Genomic DNA, 25,691 nt, shown 5'->3' with positions numbered 1-25,691 from the left:
GTAATCTCTCTCTTTCTCTCTCTCTCTGCATCTCTCCAGCCATTCCGAAATAGTAAAACATTTCAGTTAACTTCTGAGAACCCATCTCATTCGCTTCTTTAAATACCCATTCTGTTAAAGAAACAAAATAATATTTGCTACATATTCAGTATTAAACTCTGACCATAAAAATGCAAAGATACAAAAGAGCATAAAAATAAGTTCTGATACAAAATTGGGTTGCCTCCTATTTGGGATTCCCGGTGCTTCGCTGCTGCCTGTCACAGAGGGGCAAAAACACTTCCTCTCCAAAACACTAATCCGGCTCTGCTGTTTATTGATAGCTTCTAGATTACTAAGAAGTGCTGAGATTATTTTTGTACTGAAATAAAAACTATAGCCACTGCCTTGTAATATGCCCTGAAATAAAACAGGCTCCATGGACATACTGAAATCACACCCTCTGCTCTTCCCATTCGCTTGTATTTCTTAGCAGAGAAAAAAAAAGTATCTCCACGCTAGTTGGCCTGGGGTGCTTATGTGGTGTATCAGATTCAAAAGAAAATGATAAATACCGCGATCAATCACTTCATCCCACATTTTCAAAGGAGGGTGCAGAATAGCTCTGCAAAGTTTTCAAGTTCATCTTCTAAATCTGGTTAAACAGTCTCATTCGCCCTAGGAAAAAAAAGTCATCCTAGTGCACAATGATTTGTTTTACAAGCTTAAACATAAGCTTTTGCGCTTGCAAACAAATGTACTTAAGGCTGAAATTGTAGGAAATGTCTTTGAAAATAGAGCTATGAATCTCCAGAGGGAGAAAAAGAGAGAGAAAGAGACCTGGAGAGTTTAGCTCATCACTCCAGAGCCCGCTGACACCGATACACCTCTGCTGAACCATTGATGCCGTTTAGATTAAACTGATCGCTGATTTAGATTAGGTCATACGGCTAAACTTCTCAGGTCACATCCGTATCTTTCCTGAAAGGCAGTTCTCAACTCCTCTGCAGCTCGGGTGCATTAAATATCAGGTAAATACTTCCAATGACTTAGGCAATGATCCCTCCGCTAACGGGTCACTACCGGCAGCTCATGTTCTGCTTGGGAGGTCAGTGCCCAAGTGAAGCCAGGGATCTCACATGCAATAGAGTAGAGCAGGCAGTGAGCGCAGTCATGCTCCTCACTTTTGGGAGCATTGCTCCTGTAAGTGGCAGTTAGTGGTTCATTAACGCAGTACTGTGCAGGCGTGAGCGTGGCCAACAGGATGGGACCTTAGTTCCTGAAGAAAGAAAACTGGCCATTTGTTGGAGCCTAATAGCCAATTTTCCTCTAGCTGGAATGGAGGGCATGAAGCCACCGGTTTGTAAGCTTTTATCTTTGCTTGGAAAACAAAGATAGGAGTGGGCTTTTCAGAGTCGTGTCTCAGCTTAAAAAGAAAATAAATCAAAGATAACCCCACAGAAATAAAACTAAATGCGAAAGAACTAAAAGCCCCTGATATTCTTTTCTCAGTCTTACTCCGAGTGTGAACAAATCACACTGAATTGAGAAAAAGACAGTGCTTAAAAAAAAAAATGCAAAAAATTAACCAAGGAAAACCCATCTCTCACTTCCTAAATAGCTGATACCCCTTCTGCTCGTTTTCACCAGCCCACAACAAAACAGGTAAAGCCAGAGAAATACTGCGCAGCAGAGCATGGTGCACAAGGGAGCACATCCAGACAGGCACGAGTCAGACCAGAGAATGCAGGACGGGGACGGGGAAAGGGTCGATGCTCTTCATTGAAATGATAACTCCGGGGACAGCCAAGGAAGGGGCGGAGAGGGAGGGAGAGGGAGCGGAGATCTCCCAGCACTCCAAAAAAAAACAAACAAACCCCCCCCCCCCATAAATAAGATAAAATAAAATATACACCAATGTAGTCCATGAGGAACTTCGATGACGAATTCACACAAGCGAGAAAGCATTCTGGGATGCCAATGACGACTTGAATGAAAATGAAGAAGAAAAGAAAAAAAAAAAAAAAAAAGATGTCCGACCAATGGAATAAAATAAAATAGGTCACATAGGTAGAAATCATTGGTGCTTCCTAGTATCTAGTAGCAGATTGCTTCCCAAAAACAACAAAAAAAGTTTTTGGTCCTTCTATATATATACATATATGTATATATATTATTATTTTTAAAATGTGTGTATATATATATATGTATATATATTTAGTTGCAACAGTGCTTCTCCGAAAAAAGGTCCATCTATAAATATAATTTTATTTATTTTTATTTTTAAATTTTAGTTCTTTTAAGTTAAAATTCTCCATCTCTCTAGGTATTATTTTTTGAATGGTGTTAACCTGCTGAAGTTTTGCCAGAATGGTGCCTGGCTGCGTCTGGGTTCGGTGAACTCGAAGACCTGGGACTGGGATATGCCATCTGTCACCATGTATTGTCCCTGATTTAATGGATCCTGGGGTGGTGGGTAGGCTGGAGGAACCGACTTGGAGTAGCTCACACCTGCATCGATGATTGGGGGGAAAAAGAAACAGATCAGTCAAAGTGCAATTGGGTCAATAGTCTTTCTTCGTCATGCTATCGCTTCTTATCACTTAATAACCAGGGTCCCAAACAACAGGGAGATGTGCTAGAGACGGCAAATCTACGGAGGAACGCAGCAGCTGCCTGAACTCTCAGCTCAGAGGCTACCTACACTAGACCACGAGTTGAAGATTTGGAAAAGATCCATTACTTTTGTATTGGCAGAGTTTTGCCTGCCCTCATGGAAAAGTCCTCTGTGACCTAACGAGGCACAAACACGGCCAGGCCATAGGCAGCATCAATCTGGTCAGACGAAGGCAGACAACTGCATCATTCAACCCGCTCGCAAATTTAACACTTGCTGTTTCCAAGCTCGTTTTCACCCTCCCTCCCAGCTACGCTTGGAAAGAGGTTTTGCCCCAACATGCCCCGGTGACCAGCCCCGAGCAGCGCGACCCCGAGGACCACTCGGCACCGGTTCCTGCACCAGAACGGAGCAGAGCTGCTTTGGAGGAAGAGCTACGCTGCAGGGACCCGTGCCGCTTCAGCGCTATTCTGCCTAATACAAAGGGCAACTCATTATTTTCTTTAGGAAAGTTTGTAGGACTTTTCCATAGGGTTCATTTTAAATTTACCAGTCTGGTTGCAGCCAAAAACGGCTGCACGCAACGCAGAAAAGGCTGATTCTGCTCAATCCAAACTGGTAGCAATGGATGGACTGGCAAGGCTACGCTTTCAGGTTCTAGACACATAATTCCCACATACGTGAGTCACAGCTCCTGTGCAGGAACGCGGTGAGGGGATGCTGCCCTTACAGCTTTCCCATGGAAAGGGGGAGCTTCAGCAAGCTGGGACCTACACAACCTGTTGTAAAGGATGGTGTAGAAAGGGCGGCCCTGGGTGAATGGACGTGGAACAGAAGGGAGGCATGTCACCGCCAAAGTGTAGACTACAGGGAACAGTAATATAGCTACTTCTGTATTTCCTTCCCCGCAACTCCACTGATGAGGGATAATCCCTCCTTCAGCCTCAGGGTAGCGTGATCGTCTGGAAACCACAACTCCAGAGAAGGGCAGGAAGAAGAGAGGAGCAGGGCTCTGAAGCAGGTTGCTGTAAGCTCTGGCCATGTCTGGATCCCCTCTGCTGCATGCAGAACTGCTCTTCCTTCTGCGGGGAGGGCAGCCCCGGCCGCGTGACGGGTGGCAGGCTTCGCAAGGGCCATCTCGAGGCCATTGCCTCCCCTGGTTTTAACCGCAGGAGCGAGGCGACTCTACCCAAGTAGATCAGTGTCCTCATCTGGAAAGCGGGATGGCATTACCCACCTACCTCACACGAGGGTTGTGAAGCTAAATTAATTAATGTTTGTAAAACACTTTGAGATCCTCGGCTGGGAAGGTGCTAGAGAAGGCAAAATATGGTGATTAGCACCCAGGTACCACAGCAACGTGTGTAAAAGAAATGCGACTCTTTGCATTCAGTTAGCGGTTCCTACCCACACACAAACACATGCTTTGTGGGACCAGCGCTGGCCGGCCCGGGCACAGGAAGGCTGCACACAGTCAGGTACTTACAGACAAAGGAAAAAGCCTCACCAAGTGCACTCACGGAGCTCATCAGACAACTTTTATACGTTGCCGCATTGTAATTCAGGACCTCTTTCAGATACAAAGCTAAGGCTTTAGTACGGCTTTAGGAAAGAGAATTAATTCGCTTCCCCTTGCTATAGAATTTACCAATCAAGGGTTGTTAAAATCCTCAAAAGGTGCAGACCAAACGGAGATATCATCTTGACTATGTCTAACTGATTTCTCCTTCTTTACAGCAAATACCATCAAATCATGCAGCTCTCTGTCCACTGTAGGGAGTAACCAAGACCTTTCCTTACGGTGGACAAAAACCGCTCTGTGATTCATACTTATTAATCTTTAACAAATTCATCACAGTTCATATTTCAAACTTACTTGAAAAGAATAACCTGGAGATGTTCTGTATTTGTATCTGCATGCTGGAATAGAGTTACTCATCAACAAGTTTTCTACTCTGTCTTTCCCAAGCTCCTCTCTTCCCGCAGACGGCCTGCAGAGCAGAGTGCAGCCCCAGAGCCCTTGCTGTCCTGGGGTCAAAGCCGGACAGGGTCAGTTCTAGGATACTCGAGACAACTTTTGTGCCATCCTTGTTGGCAGGCCCCAACCGCCAATTTGAATTTACCACACTATGTGAGTTAAGCCAATGACGTCCCGTAAGAGTCGAGCATGGGCTTGAGCTCATCTCTGCCCTACCTCTTCCATCCCTCCTTCTACCACTGTCCTGCTCCGAGTTGCCTTGCTGGAAGGCAGGTCAACGTGAGGGCAGTGTAACCAACTGCAGAGTCTGCTCTGGAGGGCAAACTCTAGCCCTGAACGCACACAAAGGTTTAGACGTTCTCCTGGAGGCCACCAGCCTTTAGTGCCTTGGCCATTTTTCCCAGCAGAGACTGGTGAGGAATTTTAGGATCTGTGGGAAGGTTAGGATCTGGTACAGGTCCCTCACATGGCTAGAGTTGGGAAATACATCTTCTTCTGTCTGGTAAGTGGTTTGGATCTTCGACTGACCCAAAGGCTCAGGAATTACTTCAAAGGCAAATGGTCCTTGTGCCACCAAGATGACTAACTAACGTTCTACAACACAAAAGAGCCGTGAATCTAAAGCTGCTACTAAGGGACATTCAGCAATTGTTTCTAGCTTTGGAAGACCTTAAAACCACATTGCTTTAATGACATGGCCCAGTGTCTTTTGCATCCTGTGGCTGCGGAGCAGCAGTCAGCTTTGTGATGCATCTGGTCTGCCATGCTGAGCTGGGCTGAGCTCTTTATTGTCTCTATACCAATGTGTGGAGGGTCAACTAATGTATTTTAATCATGATGCAGAAATGCTAAGAAATCTCCTGGATCAGCAGAATGTTATGCACTTGGAAGGCTGAAGAAGTAGAGAAAGGACAGTCTGGCTGAAGTCCACTGACATTGATGGGGTTACACTGCAAAGAACGTAATCCATAGTCTGTCTTCTCCAAAAGAGAAAAAAGGCAGACTCCCCTGGCCAGATCACTAGCAAACCCCATTCAGTTCTTTCCCAAAATAGCCTTTTTTGGTCCAAACTCCTGAAAAATGTCTATCCTTGCTTGAAACATACCCATGCACACGCTGCCACTTCCCTCAGTAAAGAAGCTCAGACCCATATTCTCAAAGTTGTTTGTGTGGCCCTGCTTGAGGATCTAGGCTATTGGCATTACCATCTCAGCTGGACGAACGTCAAAAGCTCCTGGCTGGTTCCACTTGGACAAGCAGCCGAAGGTTTGCATATTTATCACATTTATCAAATGGCCTCCACGGCCTGAATGATCAAGACTGCGGATCTCAATGGCATGCATAATTACCGTCTGTTTGTGGGCATGCAAATAAAAACATTTGTGCTCTGGCAAGTCAGGCTGATAATTCCGTAAGAATACATTTTCTTGTGAAACTGTTGTGATGCAGCACTTTGCAATAGCTTGAGGTGCCCCAAGAATGGCTTTTTTTTTTTTTTTTGGACATACCCATGTTCTTGACAAGGTGGAACACAGGAACTGGGGGGGGGAAGGAGGGAGATTCACCTAATCTGCACATCTGCAAATCCTGAGAAAGAGCAATTCTGGGAGAAAGTATGACAGGTTGGTATTTTTCTACTCTGCTCTGAAGTGGTTTGCTCCCGCATCAGAACTAGGGGCCGTTGTGCAAAATTGTCTCTTGAGGGATTTTTTTTTATATGCAAAGCCGTAACTCCACGGCAATTCAACAGAAAGAAATGAGCAAAGCTCTTTTCCAATGCAATTTTGGGCTGCTTGGCGAACAGAATTCAGAGCGCAAAGGGAAAGAATCGATAGGTAAGTAATGATTTCTAGACACAGCTGCTGCGCTGCCTTTCCAAGGTGTAAGAAAGCAGCTATACGCCAATGACCAGACTTGGAGCTCCTTCTGCTGGTTCATGCATAATTCTGCACTGTAGCAGAATATAAAGGCTGCAGCTGCATAGCAAGATCGTTTGGCAGGGTGGGGGTTGTGGAAATCTGTTCAGAATGAGAAAAAGAATACTCCAGGGTTTATAATTTGGCTAGACAAAACTGGTAAAGAGAGATGCTGCGCTGTCAGTTGAAATCATGTCTTTTTTTAGTACTAGGCAACGTCACTTGAAATCTTTTGGATTTCTCAGCTCAGAAGAAAACAATTAAAGAGATTTAAAACTCTCTCTTTTTTTTCCTTCTAGTTCTTTTTTTCAAAGTGTCTCTTCTATCTGAGGTCACAACATGACTTCAGTAGCACTTGAAGATTTAGGAGCATGCTATTAACTCACAGGCAATCCACATGGACACGTGCAGACAGACCCAGTTATGATATAGCAGGACAGCTACATTAGCACTGCACCTTTCCGGAGTTAATACAAAACACACACAGAATACACTCAGATTTGCCTATATATATATATATATATATACACACACACCCATGAAAACTTGCCTTACAAGCTGTTTATTCCATCCTCAACCTTTAAGATTTTAGCTCATACTTTGATCAGGAGCTATTTCATAGGCTTTTCTTCTACCTAGCTGTCTAGATACCACGCTGTTCATTAGCCAGAGTTGAGTGGGAGACAATAAAATATCAACACCTGCGTTCTCTACTGGCCGAGTGGAGGCTGCTGGTAGGAAAGGAAGCAGTGCTGCGCTACGGAACCTTTCATCTCCCTCTGATCTCAGTAGCAGCTGAGCCAACTTGCAGCTTTCAGGAGCCATGCTCTAAAATCCCATAAATTCAGTGTCCTCCTGAATATTGTAACCCATACACAACATGGGGTAGCCAGGAACATACCTCAAGAACACTAATTGTCGTACGGTTTATTACTCCTGCAATGGCGACGAGTTTAAGTCAAAGAAATAAGCAGTAATGGCTGAATGAGTCCAGCCCTTTGCCCTTCTTCAGCACATTTCAACAGAGGATCTCAAAGCACTTCACCACTATTCACTTGGTTGCTGTTACGTTTAGAGTTAGCAAACTACGCTGTGTCTGGTATTAGTTCTGCTCCCGGATTGCAGGCCTAGTTTTTACAGCAAGAGGTGTGGATGGCAGCTGTGAACAGGAAACGTCTGCCTCCGAAGGCAGTCCTGAGCAGCTGCGGACTTCGTTGGTTTACACTTCCACGCCAAACTACCCGACTCAAATTTTGTCATACTCGCGCAACTCGAGAGGAATTTAAGTGGTGCGTTAGCCACGGCTCTTTACACAGCCGGGGATTTTACTCAGTGGCCTGGCAGAGGCAGATATTACCAGGGATGGTACCGGTGAGGAGAACATGCCTTAACTCCCTTTTCTCACCGCTAGCCTAACTTCTCTGTTTTGGAGGAAGAGAGAGGGAAAAGGGCTAACTGCAGCTTGAGGAATGCAACAGAGGAAAACAGTAATCTTGTGTCCTGGCTATTCCACAGCCAACCACAGTATCTACAAATACTGAGGAAACTTGACCTTCCTGAGTCTATTTATCAAGTCTGTTACTGCAACCTGATGTCATTAGACTAGACATTAAGATAATGATTCCTCATGTGATAAGCAAAAGCTAAGCGAGGCGAGATGGAATAAATGATACTAGGGCTTTATCAATCAAAGCCAGGTGAAAACTAATTTATCCCATCTTGTATTTCTACAGCCTCCCTCTCCTCCAGCATTCTGTGCACTGATAGCAAAGATCACTCTGCCTGTTTCATTGATAGGAAGAGATCAGCTCATCCATCACTGCCCTGAAATGCAGCCTCTTCTGGGTAGCAACACTGCCCCTTACCTAAAATACCTCACCAAACTGAACGTGCAGGAGTATCTGGGCTGACAATCTTAATTCAGCTGGAATCTCAGCACGACATTGGTGTCAACATCTTGGCTCTTCAAACAATGGCCAATGGAAAACCCAAGAGGCCCGTTTCACATCTCACCAAAAAACTCCCCTGGAGAATTTGCTCAGAAGCATGTGCCCATTGCCGAGTCACCGGTACCATCCTTAGAGGCCTCCCAGCCAAGAATTCATTCATGATTTGCTTTAGCTTGTATATCCGACCGGAACTCAGATGATACTACTGACTCCAGCTGGGTTACTAACGCCTTGAGTGAGAAGCCATCTATCTATACTATCATCAGTGAGACTAGTGCTTGTGGACCCAAAGCCCGAAGTGCTTGGGCGGGCCGCAGGTGGGCACTGCGCAACGCCTGCGTTTTGGGGGTTTTAGGTAGGGTCTGTATTTTACAAGCAATGGGATGAGCTCTGTGATTTCTCTGAATCTGTGGGGAAATACCACCGAGAACACGATTAGCTCCATTCTTTCACCTACGCTGTGGGAAGCTCTGTGAAAAAAGGGAAGTGACCCTGATTATCTGAAAGTGCAAATGCCCCTCTTTGTTTTAAAGTGGTTAGTCTACGCGTTGCTCAGTCTCTTCCAATCCCCCCGAGGCTATGCCTACATGTGTGAATAGGATGGGGAGACGTGTTGGGGCCACGTCAATCTTGTTAGCAACGAAGGTGCAATAAAATAGGCTTAAACACTCAGGAGAACCACAGGAGGTACCTACGGACTCTGTTACCTGGTAAGACCTGTCCTCACCAGCTGGATGAAGCCAGCACAAGTATGCTAACGTGCAGTCATCTCGTTTTGCTACGCAGACTTGCTGGGGGAGAGCTTGAAGTGCAGAAGTGTGAGAAGTCAGAGAAAAGCTGCTGGGTGTTTGGGTCAGGGTTTTTACGACATAGTTCGCTGTGAGCTCAAGTGATCAGAAAGGAAGAAATTAGCAGGAAAATTCAGTGACTCAGAGGGTGTTTTACTGCAGGCCAAAGCAGTTCATGCTGGCTGATGATTTAACCCCTGCTGGGTTTGCATAGCTGAGTATTTATGGGCAGATTTAATGACAGCATCCTCCTCAGCTCAGGGCTAGGGGTGATGGTGATTGAATATATGTTTCCCTCCTTCCGCAGGTCCCAGACCACCAGGCTAAAGGCTTGTCTGGGCTGAGGGCGTCTGCTTTGGTGAAGCTGTGGCACAGTGCAGAGGAGAATACACAGGACAGAGAGAAGGGCATGAAGGAGCTGGCTCACAGCATGGGTCTGAAGAGCTCTCCTGGGGTGGGAAACCCTTCCACCTAGCACTAAGGTCACTTCTTTATATTTCAACAGACATTACATTTTCCAGAATGGAAACATTAGTGGGAAACGGTGCTTTAAGAATGGGGTCTCCTTCCTGGGCACTGGAACCTCTAATCCCCTTGACACCCCTGGCTGACAGCTTCTAGGAACATGAGCAAAAATCCCTTACGTGTACATGCTGTCCTGCATGGGGACAGATGTGGACAAAGCTGGGGATCAGAAAAGTAACTGAATGTTTCTGAAAGCTGCAAACACTAATCGTCGGAGGGGAGATTAGAAGTGGCCAGCAGAACAGAAGCCCTTGATGGACAGAGGCACTAAAGGAGCCTTCTGTTTTCAGACGCATAGAAATGGAAAAAGTACTCTGGATAATCCTGTGTCTATGTTAAGGATGGACTGGAGATCCACAAAGGATCCATTTTCAATGGAACTTTAGACTTGTTTCCACTGCTTTAGTCAATAACGAGCACAATTTTGGAAGTGCAACTCGATGCTATCTTAACGTTGCAGCGTCAGCGCAGGCAGCAAAGGTCCTCGGTGGTACCTGGACTTGCCTGCAGAAAAGTTGCACGCTTGCTTGGCTGTAGCTTAAAAAGGGTTGTGGGGTTTTTTGTTGTTTTTGTAAGTCAAGACAAATAATTTTCACTGTTACTTTACTACTTCTAGGAGACACCACACTGAATTCTATTCCCAGTTACCACACTGACATTGAAAGAGGCTAAAGGGCAGTAACCGAGAGGCAAAATCTTGAACAATCAATGCAAAAAGAAAAAAACCAACCCAACAAACAGCCCTTTTCTCTATCTGTTGGTAAGGTGCAAAGCCAACACTACCCATTTAGTTTATGTCTAATGGACTTAAAGAAGGCCAAAAATTGGTTTAATGCTGTCTTAAGGCACCTGGTCTAATATCATTACATTTTTCCCTATCCAATAAGTAGTGCAAATCCTAGTATATTGCTGAAATCTGACCTTGCGCATCATTAAATCGATTTGGAAGGAAGCCTGGCACTGCATGAGTGCACACATTTCTGTGCAGACGTGAGCGTTGGGAGGGGGTTGCTTCCAGAGGGGGCTGACTTGTGCCCCACAGAGGACCCTCATTTTGGGATCAAAAACTTCTCAAAACACTGAGAGCTGTGTTCTCTCTTAATCACCTGGATAAAGTTTCCATTAGTTTAAAAAGCAGAGTTTTAAGGTTTCTTCTCCTGCTGTCAGCTGATCTCTCAGCGTCTCTCCCTTGCCTGCTGCAGCGAGCGGTAGTTTAAATGCTTCCTTTTCAAATGCACGCCAGCCAGCTCCAGAGCAATACTTCTGGGAGGTGTGGTACAACAGTGCATGAAATAAGCGGCAGTTTATACTATTTGAAAAATGTTTTTCTGCTTCACCTCAAACAAAGAGGATTGCATTTTCCATTTCACCTCCTTCACGGCTTTTCTTTCTTCCTTAAGTATTCTGTGACAGGGAAATTACCATGGTTTCCCATTTAAGAGGTGGAGGGAACAACTGAGATAATCTAGAAAGAAGTCTGTAACAGGCATCCACTGACACAGAGCAGGGCTCTCGACATGTCAGGTCAAGCTGTTGAGCCGTCAAGCCCTGCTGCAGGCACTGAGACCTGTCCTGCAAAGTCCGTAAATTTAAATGAATAAATAGTTCAGTTGAATGCAGTGGAAGTATTCCTACTCCTGAAGGGCTTCACTGCTTTCCAGGTATAACTGATGCTCCAAAACCAACTTGAAGCCCCTTCCAATGCTACTGTTGTGCTGTGGGAGGCTGCGCGTGCAGGGCAAAGGCAGCATGCGGTGCCTGCAACCTCCTGGCATAGGGACACCCGTCTGCCTGTTCCCAGCCCCGAGAGCTGCACCTCAGCCTCAGCAACACAGCCCCAAGTGCCTGCCAAGGTCTTTGGCAAAAAAAATTGTTGGCAATATACAAAAAATCAGTCACTAGAAGCCAGCTCTCAGGGATTTCCTCCTACCGCCCTCTTCTGAGCAATGCCACCAGCTCCCTGCTCCGGCAGCCTCGTGCCTCTCTTGGGTCGTGGGCACAAGACAAACCACAGAGTAAGAAAACTAAGAGTTTTCAGCAAAACGTTCAATGCCGGTATTTAATTTAATTTAATTAATCTGAGACTGGGCTATGATTACCACAATCTAGGACAAAAGAAACAGAGCTACTAATTTAATGACCCTATTTGTTGTTTTTCAGATTTCATGTCTCAAGTAAAACAACCAGGCTTCACTTAACTTGACGCTTGGGGTCTGACTGGATTTCTGTCTGACTCGAGGACTTCATCTCATAAAAAGAACTGCCAGTGTTATAGCATAAGCTTGTCCTTCATAAAAGACATGCTGACTGGTGTTTTAGGAGCTAATTAATTTTATAGTCAGAGAAGTCTAAGATAATAGCCCCTCCTTTTTCATCTCAGAGAGAAAGAGAGAGAAAGAGAAAGAGAGAAAACAAGAGAGCAATTGCTGTGTAAGAAGTAAGTATGGTTAGGCATATTATATTTGTCAGGATGCAAGTCCAGTGATTTAAGTGGGAATACTGGTAGGCATGCTCAGGCACCTTTGAACTGTGTCACTTGATGACTCAACAGTACAATTATTAATTAATTAATACCCTAATTAATTAATAATACAATTAATTGAACAGCAAATAATAATTAAAACCGTTTTTGTCGTGGCCATCATGCAAGTCAGTTTCTCTAATTCTCCAGTTGCCGTAATCTCCGTGGTTGCTTCTGTGCTGAGGGACAAGCATGCAAGTGGTGAGGGGCGCATCTGCAAAACCGAGCTCGTGGCAGCGTCCGCTACTGCCTGAACTACACGTGCATTGTGTGAGAGACGCGTTCCCCGGGCCCGTTTTTGGGTGTGTGCATACTTTGAGCTTAGAAAATCTGGCCAGGAGAGTTTTTAGAGAACATCTCAGAGGACAACATAGGAAGATAGTAGAGAGGAGAAGACTAATGACAATGGAGAGACACAGCAAACCAAGGAGTTTACAGTCGGCCTAGCGAACCACTACTGGACCAGCAAAGCCAGTAGACAACAAACAGGTGAGGCAGAAAGCAAAGAGCTCCTTCAACTTTTACCAAAAACAACCCAATGCCTGTACAGAGCGGGGACATATCTGCCTGGAACTGACTATAGCCAAGAAGTGATGAGTTGTCTCAAACCCCATTTATAGGTCTAGCTGTGCCACGGTACTTTGGTAACGAATCCGTACGTCTACAACTTTGTGAAGCTTTGGAAAACTTGAAAAATGACCTCTCTGACTTTCCCTCCGTATTTACTATTTCAAAACCTGTAGCTGCAAGAGTTATTGCGAGAGATAATTAACGCTGGCTGTTTCGCCAGTTGAGAGACTGTTTAATATCTAGCATGGCATTTATTAGTTGGCTGTAGCCTGCCTGGGTGGGGAAATGAATCTGACATTAGAGAGATATAATGTCTTTACTAAGATACTTTATTTCCTAGAGCTGATGCTACTGTGCTGTCCTTAAAAAGTTATACGTAGCCCCAGGAAACATGAGTATCCCCTTTCCAAAAGCAGAAAAGGGGTAGATCCCTCACCATCTCCAGTGTTTTAGCCATCTTTCTTTCTTTGCTAATGGGAGACTTTGGGAATTAGCAGAACCCCTACACACCTCCGCACTCGCTGCCGTTTCAGCCTGAGATAAACAACTGAGATAGATTTCTGCCCCCGGGGACAGCTTCTGGACATCAGACTGGAGACACGAGATCAAATTCATCTCTGGTGAAATACCACTGGCTTCAACCACATGAGACCAGAGATTAATTTGGCCCACAGATACATTAAGAAAGGATACAAAGCACAAACGGTATTTTATAAAAAAAGAGAAAGGGGAGGGGGAAATTCAAGGGGGACGCTGGATCCTAACCCAGCAGGATTCAGCCCAGCCCGCTCCACCCTCACATCACCAGGCACAGTGCATGTTGCCGGTTACCTTTTTGCTTACTGACTTTCTTTACTGTCATTGCCGCTTGCCGCTTTTGATTTTCAGAAATTTCAAAGCCTGAAAAAGGGAACACGGCAAACACAATTCAGAAGATTGCTTACAAAACCGCTTTATCTTTTGGGGAGGGGGGAATGTTCTGCACTGTTTGGCGAACACAGAACGCCCTAGGTGGCAAAGCATCACCCAGTGAGCTGTGTGTACGGGCAGGTATTTTACTGAAAAGCAAATCTTCCTTGAAAGGGCAGGCCTCTTTATAATCTCACTTGTGCAGGGGCTGTATGAAAAGTAAGATTAGACCCATTATTTTTTATACAGTGTCATAAATATGCCCAGTGCTTTACAGCTGAGCAACACAAACTGAGCCTGAACTGACGTTGGTTACTGTCAATTTATGGGCTGATGCTGAGGGAAGGGCACGGCTGATAAGTCATTGACTTCGCTGCCCTCCTACCCTACACGAGGCATGCTTAACCAGAGCAGAAACGATGCAGCCAGGAGACTCTGAAGTCAGATGGCCAAAGACTTCCTTCTCCCACAACACCCACGGAGGTCCAGGCTTGAAGCTATGGGCAGAATTTGTTTATTGAGGGCCAAAAATAACAGTAACTGAATTGGAAAGAGACCTATTTATGACTATGAGAGCAACCAAGGACATTTGAACAAGGTTGAACTGTAATTCTACTACAAAAAAAATGTGGGCTTCTCCAACAGTTGGGGCTAAATTAAGCATTACCACCAATCTCCGTTCAGATTCATTTCATATTCCTCACCTATCTTTTCATCTTCTTTTACCATCTTCCTTTCTTCTCTGAAAGCTCTAAGCCATCGTAACTTCTCCTCCAGTTTCTTGGCAAAGAATAAGTGCATTTCCTCAGTCTCCTTGTTATGAAGTTTGAAGGCATTCTTCATGCTGACATTGAAGTCGTCATCTCTCCCGTCTTCTATATCCACCACTTCATATTTATCCATGTCTATGCGACCTTTGTAATACAGAATATCTCTTCGTATCAGATCCTACAGAGAGACAAGGAGGAAAGGGTTGATCGTAAGATACTTACAGAGCCTGAACTCATCAGGGAATTCATGGGAGGGCTGAAGAAAAGAAAGAAGTAATGGTGAAACATGGTCAGATTCTTCAAGCCTCATCTGCTGGGAATACATTTGCTGCTGGCTAAACAAATAGGGTACATCAGAGGCATAAAAGAACAAAATACAAATCCTCATGCTGCAAAATTTTGCTTGTAGGCATGAAGAAATGCCTTTGAGTAGGTGACATACTGCCATCATTTTCCGTGATGGGAAGTTCTGTTCCATAGGACGAGAAACCGGAAAACACAGGCCACTGGTCTGATGGGATTCCTGTGCTGCAAACGAGGCTGTGTAGAAGCATAAATCTTGAGAAATCAGCTCGGGCATGTTTGGCAGTGCAGACTGGGTAGTGCAGATCTCTGTTTTCTAAACACATTCTCAGATTCAGGGGAGATGGGTCTCTGCCCCTTCTCCTTGGAACCCATTTCCCATTCATACACAACTCATTGGCAAGAAAATCACCCTGATTCTCAGTTCAAAGAACTCCTAACCTATCTTTGTCCCATTACGCCCTGGCTTTAACCTCTTGATCCAGCTTAAATTTTTTCTTTTTCCCTCCTTGATGTTTGTAACCTTTACAACCAAACCTGTTCATCCTCATCTCCTTTCTAAGTTGGTTATCCCTGCCCCTTGTTTTTCAGCAACAGCTCATTTCTCTACGTTGGGAAGGGAAAAGTAAAATAGTCTTAATTATGAATTTTTCACAACTCACGTGAGAACACCCACAGCTCCGTGGCTGTTTGACACGCCCAGCGCAACCTCCGCTCCGTGCCGGCAGCAGCCTGTGCAGCGGTACTGCGTATCGCCTACCATGATCCCCCCTGCCAAACCACGGAGGGCACGCGGTCACGGCAGCTGGGAGACAGCGGGAGGGGGGGGGGGGACTAAAAAAAGTGTTTTGAGATCTATCGTGTCAACTGCTCCACCATAGATGTGAAATTGTGGGTGCTGATAAACTGTAGTAAAAACCAGATAATTTCCTGTTTTCCTCCTTACCCTCTTCATACTTATTTTGGCTTTGCCCATCAAATTTTGTACTGCCTTTACTAGAACTATTCCCGATATATACTGGTGTAAGAGGAGCACTGGCCCCACATCTCTATGTCTTTTTAGGAACAGATAACACAAAATGATCATCAGAAAACAGAACGTTAATTACTTAGTCATGACCACATAAGGTGATTCAAATTTCAAGGCATACATATTTAAAAAGCCAAATTTAGCAACACACAATCAAGATTTCCTTCCTCTACCCACTCTCAAAAGCCAATATTTAGGTGTATTAAATTAATTTAAGTACTTTTTGATTTTTCAGAGTGCCCTAAAGATAAATGCTATGTCAAAGGATTCATTTAAGAGGAAAAATAAAATCAATGTACAGCATTTATTTACTCAAATAAGATTTAGTAGTGAGGTTTTTTAAAGATAAGCAGTAGGTATTATTTTAAACAAATCATTAATCTTGGAAATAAATTGTACATCATGATTTTTTTAGCAAACTTGCTCATGGATCTGCCAGACAGCATTAACTATCATGAGACAGGGCACTGTCCAGAAGCTTGTAGTCTTTAAAACCTGGCTCCTTCCTCTGGAATGCTCTTGGGGGGGGGGAAATCCATTAACTAATGTCTTGTACAAATATCTCCCTCTAGTATGTAGGCTTTGACTAGTGAAAAGGATATTTCAGGCTGAATATGCAATAGAAAATCTTTCCTGTTTTGTCCTAACTTGGAAAATTGCTTCTTTCCTCTCCCTCTGTGCCCAGTGAAGTGCTGAGAAAAGGCTGTTAAGCATCACACTAAACTTGTTCAATTAAATCAATACTGTGCACTGTGTTTAAATTTGAGTCTTGGACTAGTTCTTAGAAATAGCATCTATCTTCACCACATTCTCAAAAAAACTTGATAACAAATCTCCTAGGAAAAAAGATGTGCTCCTTAAATTAGCTCTACCAGCAACTATTCTTCTTCCCCGACAGGGAGAACCGACTCACCGCTGATGAAAACTTCCAAAACACAACACCGCACAGACTGTCCTTGTGAGTGAGATGGGTGAAGTAGGATCAAACGTACTTTTCTATGCAATATTCATGATCATGTAGAGATTTGTTCATAAAAGGTATTACAAGAATAAATAATCACAATCCTCCTTCTCACCTGGCTCTGAAAATACAAGGCTCTGTGCATTAGCTTGTTTCTTACATGTACGGAATACATTTTTTTCCTCTCTTATCTCTCCAATTTTGATTTAGAAAACATTACAAACTATTTTTAATAGCTAATGCTAAGTGAATGTTTTAACAGCTTTGTGCTGTCATTATATTTCCAGAGGACAATACATCGGGTTTGGACATGTCTGACTGAACTGCTCCATACGTTTCCCCTCCAAGGCTGCAGCAGGAACAATCGCTGCCTCCCGCGAGGCTTCTGCAGCGCGTTTTAGAGGCTCCCGTGTTTTGCAGGTGTTGCTGAGCACTGGATGTGAAGATAACGGTGTTGCCTAGGAGTTACTGAAGGAGCAATGAGGAGATAATGGAATCATACGAGCGCTTTTGGAAACAAAATGGCCCCAAAGATTATTATTGGTGGTGAGAATGCAATAGCGGGAAAGAACAAGCTCAGCTATCGAGGCTGTTTGCAGAAAACACATGAAGAAGAAACACCGCGTTTTTGTCCTTGAGCGTTAAGTAAGCACACGGGCGAATGAGGGAAAGACAATAAGCGCAAAGCTCCTGCCTGCCGCTTTTACTTTCGTTTTGAGAAGAAACTTCAATAACGAATCTAGAAGAAAGGAATCATCTTTTCTCCCATCGCCCTCCCCCGAGCTCTCAGCCTCCAGCTTGGCAGGAACTTTCTGGTGGAGAAACAGCCCCTGGAGTGGGGGGAGGCCCAGAGGAGAGAAAGGTGCTGCCATGGAGGAAGATGAAACCATTCAAAGAGGTACAGAAAAGGTAAAGAGCTCAGAGCGAGTCCACGCCTGACGTTACCCGAGTGCAGGTCGCTGCCCTGTGCCAACAGTGCATTTCCTTCGTATTTCCACAAAAGAAGGACCATTCCCCACTCGTCGACTATAAACTCCAGCGCCGATACCCCAAGTTTTTAAGAGACCCTTTATTTTTCACAGAGTGGTAGAGCACATAAACATCTCGGTGAATAGCACGCGTCTGCACATGGAAGACACTTCGTACACACCTGGTTTCGAGGAAGTTCAGCCCATATAGCAGATTAAGAACTGTAACTGGATAATGTTATTTTTAATAGGTTAGGCATTCCCTACTACCACTTCTCTTTTCTTGCCCTCTTCTTGCCAACACTCAATAAATGGACGTTATTTCCTAATTGACTAAATTTTAACACCCACAGTATGGGAAACGATAATTATTTGATCCGTGGATATTTTATCACATATGTTCCTACAGCTCTTACAGAGTAACATATATTACTTAACTCCTTAGTGAAGCACTTGGCTTACACTGTAATTGATTTCAATAAAATTTAGGAATTCGTCTGGGCAACATGAGAGACGTACAGCAAACCAGGCCAAATCTCTGTTTTAAGGAACTTTTTGTGTATGTGGACAAGAGAATAAAAATTCAGGGAACACGCAGGCAATGAAAGCAATGCTGCTTTCTGTGATTTCTGCAAGATGCAGACAGAAAGCCCGTAGCAGTGTCGAGAAATGAACCTTGTGCTGTACGCCATTTTTATCAAGCGCAGGACTATCTTCTTTCCTTTCTTCGAGCACGTAAGCTGAATCAAACAAGCACGCACAAGATAAAGGAAAGCAGATGTGTGGCTGAGGGTGAAAGCGGATTGTTTAAACAGACTGGTGTAAGTACTACGTGTCAGAAGGACAAAGCAAATACGTATATACAAAATGGAGATTTATCAGCTATATAAATAGCCACACTGTCAAAAGGAGCTCGGGCTTAGGGGAGGGCAGAAATGGCAGCTGGGACAGGCTGCTGCTATTACTCCTGATTATCCCAGGGATCAAATACGAGAGAATTAGGAAGAAATTATTAAGCTATAGAATTTACATTCGTTTACATGCTGGCTATATTAGTATAGTATTATATATTATCCTGTCCATAGTTAAGCCAGGATGACGACTAGCTGGTTTACGCTGTCCAGTTTTGAATGTCAAACAAAATTATTTTTTGTAGTTAAATCAGGTAAGTGCAAGAAATCATAAAAAGAAAAAAAAAAAGACTCTCAAAACCTGGTCAGTGGGGAAAGGCCAAAGAAATGGAGTTGTTTAATCTATAAAGGACATAAATAAGAGGGAATGTGCTATTGGTATTCCAATATGTGAAGGCTGCTTCTCTTCTAAGGAGGCTGGTGATCAATTATTCTCCATTTCGATTGTGGCTTGTCTTAATTTACCACAAAGGAGAATAGGATTAGGTACTTGGAAAAAAAAATCTTTCTAGCTCTAAGAGTAGCTGAACAATAGAACAGACAAAATAGGGAAGTCTGGGGGCAGCATTCCTTGGAGATTTTCAAAAATAAGGTTAGACAAACATCCATCAGAGATGATTTGAGTTTACTTAATCCTGCGAACGGAATAGCTGATCTCCTGGGGTCCTTCCCAGCTCTGCATTTTGATGACGTCTGAGAGAAAGGTGACAGATGGAGGAGAAAACGGGATGAGAGCAGGTAGGATTAGTACGGACTTCAGGGGCGGTATGGGAGAAGCCCCAAGGCACAGAGCAGGACAGCAAGCGCGAGGAGCGGTGACATGAACCTGCAGTCTCTGCAGAGAGCATCCAGACTGCATTGCATGCCTCTTACGGAAATTGATGCATCTAGGTCATTTGCACTTATTTGTCTAAATATGATCTTTTTTTACCCTACAGCTTCTATGATTTCCTTTTCTTTCCCTAGCTGAGGTTAATTAAGCTCTTCCGAATAACGCTCTGCAGTCTGTTCACATAGTATGTACTAAGGATTCACAAGGAAAAGATGAAGCCAAAAAAAGTAGTATTTGATGGGAGCACAAAACAAAGTTTTGACGCATTCCGTAAACCTACCACAATTCTGCTCTCTGCATTTGCTTTGTCGGAGGTTTACAGCGGAAGCGCTGGTGCCTGAGGTAGCGGCTGCGCTCAGGGGGATGTGTCTGTCTGCGTGACCTGCTTGGCCGTTTTCTCCTGCTCTCACTCTGACTTAAATCTCCCCATTTCACTGTCCCCTCTCTGAAGGGGGGAGGTGACTTTCTTTAGCTGCGCTTGAAAGAAAAAAAAATCCCATTTGTGACCATCATAAGGAAACCAACGCTGAACTTTTACTGGAAAACCTGAAGATCTGAAGTTGGGATGGGGCTTTCACAATGAATTATGCACCTACCCCCAGATTACTGCAATGGATATAGCTATCTATAGAAAGGGCCGCACCTGTAAATCAGACTGTTCAATAACTCTTCTTCTTAAGTTGACTTCTACTTGTCTTTAGTACTGCTTTCTCCTCCTGCTCTCTAGCTTTAATCAACCACTTTTTTTCTGCCACGAGTACCCCAGGCCATAGCTACGTGTGCGCCAGGCACTGCCTTTGCACGCTGTGGTTGTGCAAGACCCTGTAAGAGTCAAACCCTCTCGTGATGAGGAAATACAATATTAATCACAAGTCTTAAGTTGACTTCTACTTGTCTTTAGTACTGCTTTCTCCTCCTGCTCTCTAGCTTTAATCAACCACTTTTTTTCTGCCACGAGTACCCCAGGCCATAGCTACGTGTGCGCCAGGCACTGCCTTTGCACGCTGTGGTTGTGCAAGACCCTGTAAGAGTCAAACCCTCTCGTGATGAGGAAATATAATATTAATCACGAGGGCAATCTCCCTGTGCAGTCGATTGCTAGTGCAAAATAGCATTAGACTCAAAAGCTATTCAATGGCTTAAGCAGCACATAGCACGTGAGGAGGAAATTTTCCCCTCCATCAGAGGGCAGAGGCAAGCACTTGAGAGGACCCGGCCTGGGGTGTGTCCCAGGTGATTTGTTCCCGTTAGCTTTGCGTGCAGCCATCTTCCTGCATTTCAGAAACTCCTCCTATTTATTTCTTAGCGGGTGGCGCGCAAGGATGGATGGGGAGGTCTTAAGCAAGGGTGACGATTTTAGGATTGCACATTTTTTTTCAAGTTCTATGGTTTACTCTATGCTAGGTCACACTCTGCTTCTCATGCGTAAAACAAATCATCTGTAAAACATAAGCAGAGAAAGAGCCATTTCCAGCCATGAGTCATTAGATCCCTCTTATGAGCTGACAATATAAAAGATGCCAACGACAGAATAATCTGTTACAAGTTTCTCATTGCACATGTAGGTTATTGGTCCTCCTGGTTACCAAAATCCTGCATATTCCAATGGGAAAGTAGTTTCAAAATGACTTGGGGAGGAATTATGCACTCTGAGTACATGGATGCAGTCAGGTCTGCTGAGCGCAGCTCCCGAGGCTGGCAGGGACTGGCTGCGGGCCTTCGGGTGAAATGCAATTCCTCCCTCAGTCCTTCCCCATCTCTATAATGGGATAATGACATTTGCTTATTTTACAGGGCAACTGGGAGCTGTAAATAAGTAATCAGTGAAAGACACATTGAACGCCTTTGATGGTGGATCTTTAACAGCTCAAAGCTTTGTAGGAATAGCTTAGCATTACACATGCTTCGGGATTCGGAGCTGGCAGACCAAAGGGAGGCGGAGAGGAGGCTCTGCAGGCGGCAGATGCAGCCCGTGGGTGGCAGACGCAGCGTGGCACAGATCCCTCCGTCCCTCCTGCGAGGCAAAGGGCGGCCTGAGTAACGTGCAACAGGGTGGCTCTTCCGCTGGGGATCGTCACTCCGTCCCCACCACAGCTTTACAGAAGATCATCCCAATAGAGGTTTTTCTGAGATATTTTCCATTTGCGCTGAGCATGGGTGATAGCTCAGTGTCGCATGAGGGGTTTCTCCCTTCACTCCTCCCTACCCGAGATCATGGCTTGGAGCGAGGAGTGTCGCCGGTGAAGCAGCAGCCCTCGCAAGCACTCATGGGGCTGGAGGGCCGAGAGTCTTACACTGTGTACACACAGATAAGCAAAGCCAGGGCTTGCCTGAAATGACTAATAATTGAAACGTAACACAGACATGGCAGCCAGGTAGCAGCATGCTCAGTATAAAAAGCAGCAATCCCTGCAGACTATGTTTGCCCAGAAGATGGTGTGTTCTTCAGGTATCAAAGAGAAACCTGCCTACAGGCAAGCTCTACAACTTGGTGAATAGTTGATGTTGAAACAGCTGATGAATAGTGAATAGTTGATGCTGAAATTGGGAAAAGACTAAACCAGGGTCCATAATAACTGCACCCAAACACCAATCCATGATTTGGAAAAGGCAGAGATTTGGAAAAGGCTGAGCTGTCTTTTGCACTAAGGTGTGGGTCGCAGACCCCTCTCCGATGATTTCTCGTTGACCTGGGCAGTGACTGCAGAGCAGAATGGAAGAATCAGAGGGAGCAAGCAGAGTTTTTCAATTTACTCCTGAAATTTGTCCTGATTTTCCTGCCTGCCTGCTCTCTATCGTCACTCTGCCCACCCTGCCGTGGGCAATGAGAGCGTGGCACGCTGCCACTTTGCCATGTCTTTGGGTATCTTTAGTCATAAGGGCTTTCAACGTTCTTTGGCTTTTTAAAAAAGATTCAGAGCCCACATTTTTAAAATCTGATTTACCTTATAGTGACCTTTTGAAGAAAGCAGCCCGGCCTGCTTTTCATGAACACCAAGGACACAGTTTTCCGTAGCATTTGTTCATTTAACTTAACGCTTCTGCGGGCTGACTTTTAAAACGGGACAGTTGTGCACCGTTCCCATCGACCTCCCCAGAGCCTGAGTGCATGGCAAAACTGGGCCTCTCTTCTGTCCAAATGAGACCCTACAACTCAATGAACCCTTTTGAATGTTTTTGTCCTAAATATTCTTGATACCAGAAAATATATCTAAGCCCTGCTAAGTGGTTGGATGCCAGTGACTGTGAGCTTTACTACCACCCTGCCAGACACAGCAGTTTGGGCTGAGCCAGCCTTTAGGAGCAGGGAAATGGGGTCTGCACAGCACAGCCTGAAAACGTGATGAGGGATGGATCGTATTAGAAACAGAGGGATGTAACACCACCTCCCCAACACAACCTCGGCCACTCGCCTCCTCCCGCAAACTTCCTAGGAAGGGCCAAATTGTTTGTTAAAAGTTTCCCCAGGGGCTGCCATGGGAAGAGGGGAGCCGAAATCTCTGCGATATCAGTTTACGTAACTCCTCCTTGCACAAGGACAGCTGTGCTGGGGAGGTCGGCAGATTCCTGCCAAATTATTCAGCAGTGTCTGTCTCCTGAGTTTGGAAAGAGGCATTTGATTCATCCTTGCCAGCTCCATGAAGCTGCAGTGTGGGATCCGAGTGGGGGAGGACTGGAGCTGAAAGCTTTTATGTGGAAATGCTATTTTCATTCAACGTATTTAGTGGAACATCAGTGGCATTTTGATGCCTTGTTCCACCTCAAGCCCAGTCACATTCGCTGCGAAGCAGTGAGGCGAGGGCGAGCGCATTTCCAAAGAACTACTAACAGGAAGAGATGGGAAACCCTTCTGCAGACACGTCACTCGGCTTTTCTGGTCTCTCCAGTTTGCTCCTAGGGGCTTTAAATTGTGCTGCTGAAAGCCCACAGCAGGAAGAGCGTTAGATTTTCAGCTTCTGAGGTTTTGCTTGTGGGCCAAATTTACACCCACTGCAATTACAGGAACGATAAATTAGACACAAGAGTATATTGTACAGCATCCTGCATATCTGTACGGCTATATGAGTAGGCTAAACCTGTTCCCTATCCAGAAAAGAAAACACAGACTGTGAAGGACTCTAAATTCAGCCCTTTCTGGATTTTACCATTGAATTAGCAACTAACAACCTAAAGCCTTCTCTCACCCTCCTCCAGCTGGCTCCTCTGGCTGACCCTGCTGTTTTTCTCCCTGCACCTCCTGTGTCCCAGTGACCTCTCTGGAGTCTGCTCTTCCCTCTCTGCTATTGCACACCAAGCAGCGAAGAGGCAGCACCTGCCTCCCCGAGTCAGCAGAAGGGCAGCAGGTTGCTGGCTCTGGTCAGTACAGCCCATTAGCACGAGTCCTCCTGCAAAACTGCGCTCGGGGCATGTAATTGGCACGTGCACATCCCTGCAAAAGGGTCACCGAGCAACTGCATTCAGGGCTACTCTGACTATTAAAAGGAATGTTTTCTTTTCTTGAATACGCCATATCTGAAAGCTAAAGTACTTTTTCATAACTGTTTTTAATATAAATCCCTGTCAATTGCTGGAATTCATCCTTCATGTTCAGCTATCTGCTAGCCAAGGAGACTGACAGGAGGATCAAACTTCCTTGCCACACTCTACCGTCTGGAGCCACAGAAGCCTCTTGTCTGCAGGCAGCACTGACTGATCAGCTGGGCATGAGCGCGGGGCTACGTCAGTGGGGCTGTGGAAACACTGTTCTAAAAACTTCATTTTATACTTTGCTTTGGGGCCGTGACCAAGCCAGTCTGTTTTCTTTGGTCGTCTTCATGCTCATCTTATGCTATCTCACTAGCTCAAATAGCAGCACGCCTTGTCTGCCAGTGCAGCGCACCACCGAGTCTCTACCGAGCTCCTGTTTGAAAACAGTGAAACACAGCCTGACCCATTTTCCCACCCTGCTGCAGGCTGGACCCAGGCCTGACCCAAAACATGGCATTTCATGGAGATCTGTGTTACTGGGAGGAAAAGAGAAGGGGTGGGAGGTGCTGCGAAAGTCAGTGTTCCCTGTGAGTCAAAAAAACACTTGAAGTAATAAGAATTGTCCCAGTGCTGCTCTGTGTTTGCAAACAAGGTTTTCGGCTAGCCCTGTGAGACCTATTTAGCCTGTAATAAAAGCAGGGCCGTTGTTTTGGTGCAAAGATTACTTCAATGTTTTTAACAGAAGCGATATGGGAACTAGACCTTCTTACACTAAAAGGGCTCAGAAATGTCTCTTTTATCTTCCCATTTGGAAACTTGAACTGCAGTGGAGTTTGACAGGATTATTTTATTTACTCTATCTCCTATAGCACAGCTATTTCTGGCTGACTGTCTGGCTATTGCTATTAAACTGGTCTCATTTTGCTTCTCATCCAACCTGCTTTGCTCTGAGAGCTCAAGGGAAGACAGCAATAGCAATAAACCACAAGCTGGAGTCTGCATTGCCTCTTGATTACAAGAGACACATAAAAAGCGCAAATGAAAACTAAATGTGTTTCATGCAGTCACTGATCCTCCTGCACTGTCAGAAAACACTGAACACGGAGCCCCATCAAGGACTGTTCCACTATTGGTGAAAGAAAAGCGTAATTTGGTGCAGAAGCTCTGTTAACTCTTCATACTTCAATACTGTCATTTCCAGCCTAATGCCACAGCGCTCTTGAGCCCGTTGGGGAAATCCAAACTATTACCCAGAACAGAAAAAAGAAGATCCTCGTCTATTACGTGATAAGCACCTCGAGCATCCCCCAACATAACAAGCTATGATCATAATTAATGCTGTGTGTCACAGTCCTGGATGTTAAGTACTATGATTTGCAAATTTAAAGCATCTCTTTGTCAAACTCTCTCAACTTCAGGGTGATAAGAAAAGTAGACCCTGTGCCTTTAAGGCAACTTTTAATGCTACCATCATCAAGGATTGACTTCATTTCTTGGTAATTACGGTTAGCGTACTGGAATATGTATTCTTCTTTCCTGATTATAGACATACGGTAAGTCAAGCCGAGGCCAGTGCTTGCTTCCTACACACTTTATTCCCTTCTTCCTTTCCAAAAGGAAATTTTTGCATTAGGGTACCAACCAACAGTCTCTTCTGAAGAAAGCACCACTTCGGCCTCATGCACGCCGCAACATCC

The 25,691-nt window shown here is 44.8% G+C and overlaps 1 protein-coding gene across 1 annotated transcript in view; it reads right to left on the bottom strand.

Moving 5' to 3' along the window:
- The window catches only part of ARHGEF9 (Cdc42 guanine nucleotide exchange factor 9), a 197,446-nt gene that overhangs the window by 1,255 nt on the left and 170,500 nt on the right, over positions 1 to 25,691 (bottom strand). The window contains exons 10-12 of the mRNA XM_009273424.2: positions 14,457 to 14,700; positions 13,675 to 13,743; positions 2,331 to 2,490 (exon numbers count right to left, since the gene is read on the bottom strand). Of these exons, the coding sequence (XP_009271699.2) occupies positions 2,331 to 2,490; positions 13,675 to 13,743; positions 14,457 to 14,700 (473 nt within the window). The remainder of the gene's footprint in view (positions 1 to 2,330; positions 2,491 to 13,674; positions 13,744 to 14,456; positions 14,701 to 25,691) is intronic.

The sequence above is a fragment of the Aptenodytes forsteri genome, unplaced genomic scaffold (assembly GCF_000699145.1).
Source record: "Aptenodytes forsteri isolate BGI_AS27 unplaced genomic scaffold, ASM69914v1 Scaffold191, whole genome shotgun sequence".
Taxonomy (NCBI): Eukaryota; Metazoa; Chordata; class Aves; order Sphenisciformes; family Spheniscidae; genus Aptenodytes; species Aptenodytes forsteri.
Note: the sequence above shows the minus strand (reverse complement) of the source record. Positions and strands in the feature narration are given on the sequence as shown.